The 13,299-nt window shown below is 37.0% G+C and overlaps 1 protein-coding gene across 2 annotated transcripts in view; it reads left to right on the top strand.

Annotated features, from left to right (window-relative positions):
* LOC102780679 (E3 ubiquitin-protein ligase SMURF2-like) overlaps positions 1-13,299 on the top strand; it is a 64,685-nt gene that overhangs the window by 17,474 nt on the left and 33,912 nt on the right. For both annotated transcript variants that reach the window (XM_006787511.3, XM_006787510.3), the window contains exon 2: positions 12,768-12,806. In XM_006787511.3, the coding sequence (XP_006787574.1) occupies positions 12,768-12,806 (39 nt within the window). The remainder of the gene's footprint in view (positions 1-12,767; positions 12,807-13,299) is intronic.

Below are 13,299 nucleotides of genomic sequence, written 5' to 3'. Positions count from 1 at the left end.
TTCTGTCAGCTATTACACTCTTTTCTCAATGTCCTGTCAACTAGAATAAAGCTGCAAGATGAATAAAGACCTAAGGTGTGTTCACACTAGATACGGTTGCCTTGTACCTGTAAGTGTGAACACACCTTTTTTCCACTGATTGTGCCCCCTACCTGGCTGGCCTGCTCTCACACTGTGCTTTAGTGGTCTAGGTCCAAGTAGGGGTATCAAATGGTCTCAGTAGATCAGTTACTTTTGTGCTTTTTTTTTTCTCTTTCAAGCACACACAGACACTTTTGAAATATACTTTTTGAAGAGCAGTTTTATATTTTGGGAAATACGTAGGGAAGGAGTGCCACATTTAAAAAAAAAAAAAAAAACAGCTTAAACCTTACTTTAGGTGTTGGTCTATTAAATTTGTTAAGCATTACATGTTATCCAAAGGGCAAGATATGGCATCACTTTATTAGCAGTTTTCTATAAGAAGTCAAACTTGTGTGGTATTTTGGCCCTTGTTCTTAAATAATATATGACTATCTAGCTTTTTGTATTGTGATTAAAATGCAGGCTCTCATGTAGAGGCTAGCTTGTCCTTTTGCCTTCACTGCTCCATCTCATCTCCTCTTTTATCGCTCTTTTCTCTCTGTTGGCACTCTCCTTGATCTCCACCTCCCTATCCCATCCTCAGAATGCTTTTTTTCCACGTCACAGTCATGAACATCATCATTTTCCACCTGTCATCTCTCTTTGTGTTGTTTATAGACGCTAATAGTCCACGCAGAGACTGTTAATAAATTAATCCATCCATATGGGAATAAATCCACGTAACTATTGTTTTCGTGTTACTTTGTGCATAGACCTACACTGCATACTAGTTATAGTTTTCATCCCTTCAAATAACCAGTTGGCACTTAGATTGAAGCTATAGTTGCCTTTTAAGATAAAGCTGTTATGAAAGCTGTTTTCTGCACACAATTTTACATGTACTGAATAGTAAATAAACACATTAAAGTAGTTTAAAACTATAGCCATGTCAAAACAGTCATTTGAACTTTTTGACTATCTACACACAGGTAAGCAGCTTCAGGAGCAAATTGCCTTTTTGGGTGAACTGAAAGCACAATAAGCAACAATGTTTTTCTATGTCTAATGGCCGTCTTCCTTTGTCTCTTCCTTAGTTTCTTATACATGAAACAAATCACTCTTCCAACCCAAACCTTACATAGTTTGACATCTGAATCACAGTAGCCTTCTAATCTTAGATATCGACAAAAATGACTTTACATTCTTGAACCACTATTTACTTGGATCACATCCATTGTGGTCTGTCCTCATAAAGATACTGGACCAGCTTTCCACTAGCCGAAGTATTAGACCGAAGTAAGCTATTTCCCAGTCACAAGTATACCTAATAAGTCACATGTGAATAACTTTCCTCTGGTATATTATACTTCAATGTATCAGATTCAAGCGTTATTCTTCCTGTATGATTATTCCATTTACTTTGTGACTCAGGCTTTAGATGGTCTTGCTTGACTCACAGCTCATTTCCTTTTCCTTAATTCCTTAATTCTTATTATCTGGACCTAGATTCTTTACTGACTCCATATCTTTCATCAGTAATTTCACAAGATTAAAAAAACTCCCCAATTAGTTCTTATTTACCAGCTTCCCTGCATCCAAAATACTAATTTAGAATAATCTTTGTATTTTATTAGGTGATATGGAAAAACCAAAACTCTGATATGAACAACATATCAGTAGTTGTTCTGATATTATTCTGACAATATAATAGCACTATATTTTATTATAAGGAGGATTGCTTTTCCACCTTTCCATGTAACTATGGATAAAAGTATATAAATAGAGTTTTTTTTTTTAAATACATTTGAGCATTTTTAAGCTTTATGCCAGTTATCATTAAATTTGATGGTAATCAAACATATGCCCGATTTATTGATGGTTCATAATGATAAATGTGGAAACAGTTGAACTTGATGAAATGAACTTTTCATTTTTTATTTATGGCATGCACTCAATAGATCTCCAGACAAAGTCCTGCCCTACTTTTTCTTATCTCTCACTGCCATCCCTGCTACTCTTCCCTCAGTGTTTCCACTGTTTCTGGAATACCATCACTGTCATTCCCTAGTTATTTTACCCCCCTTCCCTCCCTCTCTTTTGCTGTATTTCTCTCCATTTCTCCCCCTCTATTATCTGCATTCCACAGATTTGTGACTGTAGATATACCTTTCTCCTCCCTTCCTGACATTTCTTCCTCCCTTCTCATTCCACCGTAAATTCCTGCCTCCAGATGAACATTTTGCCTTTACCTTCTCACCCCTCTATGTAGTGACTACATTCACTCTAAATTCCTGCCTGCAAATTGTTGGCATCTCCTCAGGGAGCAGAGAGGAGGGGGAGTGTCAGCTGTAGTCTACTGGCCTCTCAACTGAGTGACACAATTGGCATCCTGCGCATTTACTGGGCTCAAGGAAGGCTCAGTGTAGGAAGCTGAGAAATCGAGTAATGGTTTTATAGAGGAAGTGTAGATTAGGTTTTGGAGACCCATAAATGCTTATTCATACCACATCATCATTATTTTATTTTTATGTATATTTATTTTTTGGAGAGTGTACTTTTGGAGAGTGTAAGATAAACTTTCATATAGGCAACTTGTGCTGACGTCTTCCCCTCATGAGCTCTATTCCTTGTATTGCAGTGAGCAAGTAAGCGAGGAAGGGAAGTGGAAATGTTTGGTTTAACTTTTAAACAATACTGTGAATGAGACTGCATAAGGGAGTTGTAAGAGTCATAATGGAGCCAAATCTGTGGGAAGATGCAGGCCTTCCCTCTTATTATCATTATCACAAAGGCTACCACGATGCAACCGGGTATATTACAGAGGTAGGAAAGAAATATCTATACAGCTCTTGGCACCAAATATTTTCATTAAAATATGCAGGTTCCTTAATTACTTTGTCTTAACAGAGTCACTCCTAGCAATGGCAGTCTTGTAGACTTTGGTCATTTTAGATGTAAGTTTGCTTAGATGTTAGAGACATTTAATCCCAATGTTCATAAACTCTGCAAACTGGTAGTATGGCTTGGTGTGGAATAATGTTGAACTTTATTTTGTAAATACAGTCCTTTATTGGCCAGACTTTTATTATGTTTCTGTTGTTGTTGTGTTTTTGTTGTTTGTTTTTCCAAATTGAAAAAGGTGATGTTAACATGGTCTCAAGCAGCTTAGTTTAGCAGCTTGAAGCTTTATTCTCAACCCACATTGGCAGGCAGCAGGTGAAATCTGTTCAGAGGCGAGAGTAATAAAATTCTGGCTTTGGGCCATAAACACATTTCATTACCTGGCAGACAAGACTTGGTAAAGTAGAAAAGTATTCATTTTTCCCCTCTATATTGTTAATTTTCCAAATCTGATGTGTTCTTTCTGTCCCTGAAGTCACTTAAATTGTTGCTATAGGTGGATACTTGAATGAATATGCAAGCCAGTGCATTATTGAAGAAGTAGTCTCTATAGAAATGCTATTGAAATTATTCACTTTTATCATCATTTAAGGCTGGGTGAGTGTCCTCCATTTAATTTCCAGCAATTGTGAAAACAAGCTCGTCAGACTAAAATGATACAGCTCTTGGTACAACCACACCCATTTCTCCTCCTCCTTGAAAAGCCCTAACTGTCTCCATGCTTAGTTCAGCCAAGATTAGGGTTTGTGCCCTCACTAACCACAGTTTAAGTTAGCAAATAATATTTCAAACTATTTACATTACAGGTAGTAACTAAAAAAATGCTGATTATGACTTTCACAATGTTTTTTTTTTTTCTTTGTTTGTACCCTGCATATTTGACAGGAATGCTTTGTTAGCTTTATGTTGCTAATGCAATGAGGTTTAAAATATCCTAGTTAATAGTCAAACCTGACACCCTGGCATAAGCTGTTAAATATGACTCAGCTTGTAAATTGCATTTGGCCGCCTCCTTATTCTGGCTGTGTTGTGTTTAATCCAGCCCCAACGAATTATATTCCACTTTGTGCTTTCTAGTGTGTCATTGCCTGTTGGGTCATTGAACTTTTTTTTGTTGTTTTTTTTTTTTTTTTGGTTTGTTTATTTGTTTGTGAGAATGCCTTTTTTGGCAGAAAACTGGGATTCTGCTTAAAAATATTTAAAGTGCTTGCATAACAGAAGCCTTTTCTCACCCGGCCCTGCATGAGTTTTAGCGAGACCTGAGCTTTCATCGGGCTTCTTCTCAAAGTCAATAGTGTTGAACATTTTCTTTTGCGCCACACAGTTTACTATGCTAATATTTGGTAACTCTGAAGCTCGATGGGCTTAATGCTATCTAAATTAAATACCAGCACAGCAGTAAACTTGCACATTAGTTTAATCATCACAACTTAAGGCAAATATGCACTAAACTGAACTTGAAACAATGAACATGATACTGAAAAAGGCTCTTCAAAAGAGTGTTCCCTGCATGTTCAACAGCAGGGTGGTGCTGATGCAGCATTTGTTGGCTGTACTGTCCTTGGATTGCTGCTGGATAATTAATTGAGCAAATGGACCACAAAATGGCTGCATTTGGCTGTAGTGTTAGCTGTGCGCAATCACACAGGGTTACTCAGACAGCGCAACCCAGCTCTGCTCTATCTGAGAATGCAGTAGGCTAGAGGCATGCTGGTGGTTGTGCAGTGAACTGGTGATTGCAAATCACACACATTTGTGAACTCTAATGCAGCTCATGGCCTTTTTCTTATCATCCCTTTTTTTTAAAAAAAAATTTTTTCCATTCATCTTTACATTGTCAGGGTCTGCAGGAAGTTTGGTCAATTTATTAACATTTATTCATTGATTGACAGATCAAGCAATTACATTTAGTTTGTGGTGCAGTTGCCAGACTTGTACCATTTCAAGGTTCTTTTTATTAATATTTTTGAGATTTTACTCAGGTCCTTTGCAACAGAAGTACTCAACCGGAATTAAACTGATTAACTTGCGATCTATTCTGACCGTTACGCTCACGGGACACTCAAAGGCTTTGGAGTCTGATCCCACATACCACCCCTCACCCCTTTTCCGAACAAATGCAGGGCATTTAACAAGTGTTGATGACTTCTTGTGCAGGGTCCCTTGAGAAAAAAAGTCAGAATCACCCGGCGCCCCCCGCATGTGTCTGTTTATGACCTTTCACCTTATGACCAGAACTAATACCAACCTTTAGCTTGACACTTTTATTCTGACAGATGGAGATGTTACAAAAGTGCCGCCTGTCTAAATGCCTCCCTTTGTGATCAAAGACACTCATAATATTTTGTTACCTTTTCTTTTTTTTAAATTCACAGTATAATTATAACCAAATGTGAATTCATGGAAATTGCAAGGGTGGCAATGAAGAGTAATACATTTTTTTTCAGTTGTAAGATGTAATTTGTACACATTATTATATTATTAGGGATGGGTATTGATAAGATTTTCACGATTCCGATTCCATTTTCGATTCTGTTTAACGATTCGATTCTTTATCGATTCGCTTATTGATTATTTTTTTTTAAAAAAAAGGAGAACACTAAGGTCGATTAGCTTAGATCTTTGTTTTATATCTTCTCTTTGAACAAGATAGAAATTTAGGAGTAACATGGCCTTACAAACCCAACAGTGAGATCTTAACAGATCCAACCTACGGCTCTTCAATGGGGTGTCACAGGGTCCCCAGGAAAAAAAATTGTGAATGTAAAATAATAAAATAAATATTCTTCTGTAGCAATTACACAAGAATATCCAGTAATGTCCCTGCCTACAATTAAACACATTCACTTACCGAAAATCGGGGGCATCTGCTGTGGCAAATGGGTGCAAGCCTTTTACCACAAACTTAGTCACTGCTCGGTGACATTCGTCTATCCTGGCCTGAAAGGAGACGCTACCGGTAGACTGCAGCGACAACTGCCAGCATCTGAGCCAGCCAGACTCTGTCTCTCTCATCATGGTCACCTAAATGCACAGTAATGGCAGGTTTTGTAATAAGGCAGATCGCGCTAACATAATATGCACTGTTAGTTGATTATTTACCTGCCGTATTAACGGGAGAGGACGCGCAAACGTTACCGCTGCTGCTGGGTTGAGATTCACGAGTCCGGAGCGGAATTAAAAACACGACATTCATTTAAGGTTATCGCGTGTTTTGTGAGCAAATGCTTTTGCATATTCGTAGTGTTTCCTCCCTTAAATGAAATATCTACTTCGCAAGTATTGCAAGTTGCCCTGTTGTCATCCGTTCTCGTAAAGTATAACCAAACTTTTTAGCGTTTGAGCCACCATGTTTCCTGCCAGGTAAATGACGCTCTGCAACGTGGTGACGTCATTCGGGGCGACTGGAATCGATAAGAGAATCGTTTGCAAAAATGGCAAACGATTCCAAGGAATTGAAACAGTGGGAACCGGTTCTCAACAAGAACCGGTTTTCGATACCCATCCCTATATATTATAATTAAAAATATTTTAAAAATTTCCTGTGTTTACCTCTGTTGTAGCAAATGAAAGTATCACCATATGAAATCATTTTATAATCTGAGAAGATGGAATCCTGACTTAACCTGAGATGATTGGATAAAAATTGCATTGTAAGGAAAAGTAATTAAAAGTTTGGCTGGGCCATATCATACCGTTCACGGTATTACCGGTATAATGTTGGGCAACGATAAGAAAATGTAATACCGCGATAGAATATGGGTAACACGCACATGCGCAGTGCCTTTGTTTTCATACGCACATGGGGGAAAAAAACATGGCGGCGACGGAGAATGAGAAGGGCGAAAGCGGATCGTTGAATGAAACAGATGAACCAGAATTGGTTTGTAAAAATGCTGCAACTTCAGTGGTGTGGAACTGGTTTAGCTTTCGTCCGTCAGATGCACAACAAAGCACTATTTTTGGTAGAGCATGCTAGCGGGCCGTCGTTATTACAGTGTTTTTTGGAAAATACGGCACACTTAAAATCAATCCTTTGATTTTTCTGAAAATCGACAGTGCCCCTTATAATCCCGTGTGCCTCATGTATGAATTCTAGTTGTGTTTACTGACCTTGAAACGATTTTATGTGGTATACAGCGCTCGAAAATCTGTCAAATGTTTTAGTACGACTTTGCTAAGCTACGAAGCCGCACCGCTTGATCGATTGTCAGAGCATTACGGCATTCGTAGGCAGGAGCCTCGCGGAGTGATACGTACTGTGCTTCAACATAATATTACCGTGTTGTGTGTGTGTGTATAACCTCTTTTTAAGTTTTGTGGATATTATACACGGTTATGCTGAGGATATGTCGGCCAATTTCCACTGGAAATGCCTTTTGGTTAAACTGCCAGCAACGAACTTGCATTTGGACTGTTAAATTTTTATATAACTTTAATGCACATAAAAAAACAGCTGCTTGTTTAAGTGAAAATACATTGATGGTTTGTTTTTTTTGTTTGGTTTGTTTCGCACTAATAAAGTTGTGGAGTTGTAAAGTGTTTTGTCTAGTGTCAATTATATCGTCAGTTATATTGTTATCGCAAATTTTCAAATGTATATCGTGATAAATATTTTTGGTCCCATCGCCCTGCTCTAATTAAAAGCCATTTAATTGTTAGTCGTTTATAGCTCGCGTCCTCGTTTTAACACATTCAAATATAGGTTTGGAAGGTTTTCATGGGCTTTCAATGGTATACTTCCAGTTCCCCTGGGGAAGTGGTACCATTGACCTCTGAAATGTACAGACATATTGTCTGGATTAGTGAAAGGGCACTGTGTGTCTCCACATCCCTTAGCTACCAGACAGTGGTAAAAACATTATCCTTCTATGTTAATTGCTTAGATGTGTAAGTTTGGTTTGGGGTAGCTGTTTCACTGGCTTATTTTAGCCTGTGTAATGTGGTGATCCACTTGCAAATTATCCCAAAACAGCAGCTGCTCCTTTAAATCATTTTGAATAAACAATGGAGTAGAGTTGACCCCATTTTGAACTTTTAACTGCTACCACAGCTTTGTTTAAGATGAGAGCAATATTGGGTGGTCAGAGGACTACGTTAGGAGGAAGCTACTTATTTATTTATCTATCTTTCCCCCAAGAATCTGTATTATTAAATGTATTTTTTCAAGCACAGCATGTGACTATGATTTTTAACAAAAATACTGTGGAATATATTGGCTATACATGTTTAAAGTTGATTATTCAAACACTGCAGTGAGAAGAGTGTGAAAATAGATGCAAATCTCTTGAGGTTTTTAACTGAACTGATATTTGATGTAAGTTAATCATCAAAACTTCATGTTATTGCAAGACTAGGAAAAGAGAGCAATCAAAATAGCTATTATTTTTTGTTTATATATTATTTATTGTTTTAGTATGTACTGTTAGTATTTCCAGTCTTAAGATTACCTACCAAGAATGTCTACAACTGTAACCTGTATTTAAGGTTAAGTGAATTGTGAGAAATCTTGGTATAACATCAGCAGCTAAACAGAATTATTGAAACAGGAGATGTGCTGAAAACCATACATCTAAAATACCAGGAATTCTGAAATTCTTTCATTAAACAATAGAGAGAAAATGACAGTTAGTGGTTGTCATTTGTGACTGCGCAAGTATTCAGTCAGACTTACTATCTTTCCCCTTGCTTTTAAAATTTGGTTTTATGGTTGGGATGATGACCCATAGACAACACAAAGGACAGCCTCACCCCAGGGCTTCTTGGTGGTTTACTGTTTCCTAGTTGACCTAGCTTTCCGTGTTAGGATCTGAATGAGTCTGGTCTCCTGCCAGCCATGGCTTGCCTGCTCACGTGGCAGCTATTTAACACTGTCGGATCCCTAGAGGGCACAGTGTGAGATTTGACTCATTGGTGATTGTAGTTCACAGTGGAAGAGGTGTGCATATGTGTAGATAAGGTTATAAAAATATTTTGGCATATTTTCTAAATCCTTATGGGAGGGCTGTAAATTGATATAGAAATCTGATCTGGGGTAGGAGTAAAAGCTGCAATAACTCAAATAGGAGCTTCTTTGTTGTGTTTTTTTTAAAAATCTTTTCTTGTAGTTGTACAAAGTCCCGTTTATCTAGTGAGACAGCGTTATTGAAAATTAATTTTTGTTATATTGTATTTAGTCCATATTAAGATTGTGCCAAATTCATGTTTTCTAAGAGCATTAGGTACGTTTTGTATTCATCATAAAGTACCTAAAGTCATGTTTGGTGCCAAGTCACAGTTTTATTTTCTGTATTCTGGTGCTTTTAGTCATTTCATTTTAGTTTGCTTTTGCTGTAATTGTTTTGGGGGTTTTTGGATCTCAGTTCTCCTTAAGAAGCTAATTGGAGGAGGATGCTTTCTCCCTGATTTGAAGTTCATTAGCTCGTCAATAATGAAGATCTTTTCTCTAAAAAGCACTTAGTTCTGGACTGTAACCCATATGGACATGTGAGTTTGTACTATTTGTTTCATGAAATGTCACTTTTAATATTGTCTTGTTCCCTCCCATGCTCTTACAGCACAAATTTAGAAAATCACCAGTAACATAGTTACCTGCAGTAATTATTTCTATCCCTCTTAGATCTTGTGTTAGTCTTATTTCACTGATTATTGATTTGTTGTACAAGTTACACCCCCTTGAACATATTAAGCACTATCAGTAGCTTTATTCTGATGTGCCTGGCAGCACAGTTCGTGAGAGGCCATTGATAACAAGAAAGAGGATTTTCGCCCTGTGGTAATTGTGGCTGAGACAGTGGAGCAGTGTGCAGATTAATCCCTTAATTTTCACTAACACAGTTTGGTAACTTAAGAGCCAAGTGCACCCAATTTAACCTGCTAGCTACTAATCTGTGCTGCCTCTTCAGCACTGGTGAGTGCATACTGCTGTTGGGTCTACACTCCAGATTTCTTTGAGGTTACCAGCCTGGCTCCTGACCTCTAAATGACAACCCATGTCTCCAGTTTGCGTAATGATATATTTGAAATTCACTTAGAATATGTGTTATATAGAATATAACAACTATATATATATATATATATATATATATATATAGATAGATATAGATATCTTACTATACAATTGATAAAGCCTACATGAGAGCAAATAAATGGGATAGAGGTGATGCCTATGACTTTACTTTTAATTATTTATTATTAAAAGCTTCAGTTGTTGTGAATAACCACAGCAAATTGTGCCCTATAATCAGGAACAAACTAAAGGCTTTATTTCGTTTGTTTTTGTTTTTGTGGACAGAATGATCAAAGCTTTTACTCAGTTACTCATTTTGGCTTTTGTATTTAGCAGGCAAGAATTTCAAAGCAGAAGAGCAAATGAGCTTTCTGACCAAGTTTGTACTGCTAACACCTTGAAATACATCTGTATTATAGAGTCCTACAAATACCCTGAAGCATGGGTTTCATGCCTATCCTGATCATTCTGGAGGTTTTTTGTTTGGTTTTTTTTTGCAGTATTTAGTCTTTCAGTTGTAGCATCTATTCACATATGTCCTGCCAAGATTTCAGACCTCTTGTTTTTCACTTTTTGGCCAACATAACCGTGTCCATTTTGTCCCATGCGAGGTTATTTTGGCTGCTTCTGATTTGGCCTGCACCCGTTGGCTTTGGCTGTGTAATTTCCCCCGACAAGTGGATGGTTAGTGTTCATCCAGTCAACGCAGTTTGGTTTGTGTTGAGATTGTCTGTTCCTGTGCTGTGATTCTGATTTGATTGACTGTATCATTTTGGTCACTGTCCAAGTCTCTACATTCAATGGCTGTAATGCTAGGTTTGTTTCTCAAGTTGGCCTCATATCTTTATCGGAAGTAGTGCTCATTAGTGGCAGGTTCTCACACACACACGCAATCTGTTATATAATCCATGTACACAATAGATGCCCACTGTTTTGGCTTGTCTTAATGCGTTTGAAAACTTCTAGTTTGACAAATGCATAAGAAACTGTTTATTTGCTGTGCTGAATCAAATAGTAAATGATGTATGCAGTAGGCAGTCTGAGTTGGTAGTATTGCTTTATAATTGCTTTATAATGCCTTTATCCATAGTGCCTAGGTATATAGTCTATTGCAGCTCAGATTGTTTTATTTGTATAGTTATATATTTTTTTCATAGTCTCTACTATATTTCTAATATGGAGTTTCCAGAATAGGTTTTGTATGTTTTTAGTTATTGTTTATACTATAGCTTTTATATGTGTAAGTTTTTGTTTGGCTTTTGTTGTGGAGGGCAAAGAGGATTTCTTTGCACGGGCAAACATGTTTCTTTATTGTGCATATGACAATACAACTTTGAAGCTTGAAACTCTGCTGCCATAAACGTCTGATCAATGGCAGCTTTTAACCTACTCTGTGTATAGTATAGCTGTCGTCCTGTTTTCTGCTGCAAGTAGGTGCCGGTTAAGCATTATACAACAGCTCTTCTACCGGAAACTTACCTTTTGGACTCATCAGAAATTAAAGTTCTCAGTTGAGGCTAAGAAAACAGAAAGGGGGCATGGCTTACAATCAATTCTGTTTTTTGGGTTTTCCTTTTTTTCTTTCAGCACAAGGAAAGCTTATATGCAGCAAAAGATGAGACTTATGTTTGTAAGCAGATGTTATACCTTTACAGCTCATTGAGCTGCCTTGGGCTCAGCAGAAGATTTGCACTACCTCCTGTTTAAGTTGTTCTCGATTAACTGTGGTGTTTGCTTTCTTGCTCAAAGACTAAAACTCAGTGAAGCTATTTTGAAAGAGAGAAGTTACCTGTACCTGTATTAATAATGTATTGGCAGGGCTTGCCCAGGACCATGAATAGAAAGCAGTGAATATTAAAATACATGGCTAAAAGCAGAGAGACTGAATAGTGTGTGTTTCTTTAGTGCCTTTTTGTGATAGGGATCTTGGTCTGTCTGCTGGCAGTGAAGGGTGCTTATTAACTTCCTTTTGCATCTTTCACCTTTTCACTTTTGTTTTTTCTAAACATTCATTGTGCAAGTTTTCTCTGCCACTGCTCGTTTTTTCTTCTTTTTTTCCCCTTTTCCTTCTATGCTTGGCCTATTTTGTCTTACTCTGTAAGCATCAGATGTTCCAGACAGAGCTTAATTTCACTTATATTGTATAGCATGTAGTACTACAAAATATTTAGGAGTAGAAAAATTAAGAATTAAAAAAACATCTTAAAGGGTATAACCATAGCCAAGCATGGACATACTTTTAGTTTCCCTCTCGTTTCTTTTGAAAGCTAGTGTATGCAGTTCTTGTTGCAAACCCCCATAGACTTGCTTGCTACAAGAAAAAGAGCTTGTCTGTTCAATATTTTACAGTGAGAAACTCTTAACAAGTGTCTCAGCCTGTGAGGGACTGTGAAAATGGACAAACCAAGATGTAGGCCAAAAGAGAGTAGTACCTATTCAGCCTTAGAAACTTAAAAAATAATTAATGAAATTGGGAAAAGCTTCTACTAAAATTAGAGAGAGAAAATTATTATTAAAGATGTCAAGCATTTATACATTATACATATTAAATTGTGTTTTTTGTAATAGCTTTTTGACATATATGAAACACATTTGTGGCCATTATTTCTTTAAATATGGCTAAATATAAAAAAATAAGGAAAGAATTTTTGAAATGATACTGAATATTGTTGGAATACTGTTTCAAAATTATTGTGGCAAATATATCTGAATCACTTTGTTTTTTTGTTTTTTTTGCGTTTGTTGGCAAAAAAAAAAAGTAAAAGAAAACAAATCTGTTTCTTTCCCCCCCCAGTTCTCTGTGCAAAGAACCTGGCAAAGAAAGACTTCTTTCGTAAGTAAAAACTATTTTTATTTATAAGATGCTATTCCTGTCCTGTTTCCTCTCTTGTACATTAGAATGCTTTGTCAGCAGTGGTGGCTTGCAGCATTTTGAAGTGGGAAAACTGTAAAAGAAGTCCCTTAGGAGCCATCTGTCTATTAAACACAACAGGAGCCCTGGTACACACTAGGACCCAATGCTAACTCAAATTCTGGTAATAGGAATGTGGCTCACTGGCACATAAAAACCAAACTAAAAGGTTTTAATTGGACAGGATGGATATTGCTATTTTAGTCAAACCCATGAAATACTGTAAATAATAATAGTACTAGATTTAGTGGTTACATTTACAGTTTAGTTTAAGAGCATGCAAGGACGGAGTTTATACTTAGCTTGTTTGTTTGTTTGTTTGTTTTAATTAAAACTTAAGCTCATTGGTTAACTAATCTCAAAGGTTTACATACCTTAATTATTGAATTTAAATCCAAAATCATCAAGTAAACGA

This window comes from Neolamprologus brichardi, chromosome 6 (genome assembly GCF_056152115.1).
Source record: "Neolamprologus brichardi isolate AB-2024 chromosome 6, ASM5615211v1, whole genome shotgun sequence".
Taxonomy (NCBI): Eukaryota; Metazoa; Chordata; class Actinopteri; order Cichliformes; family Cichlidae; genus Neolamprologus; species Neolamprologus brichardi.
Note: the sequence above shows the minus strand (reverse complement) of the source record. Positions and strands in the feature narration are given on the sequence as shown.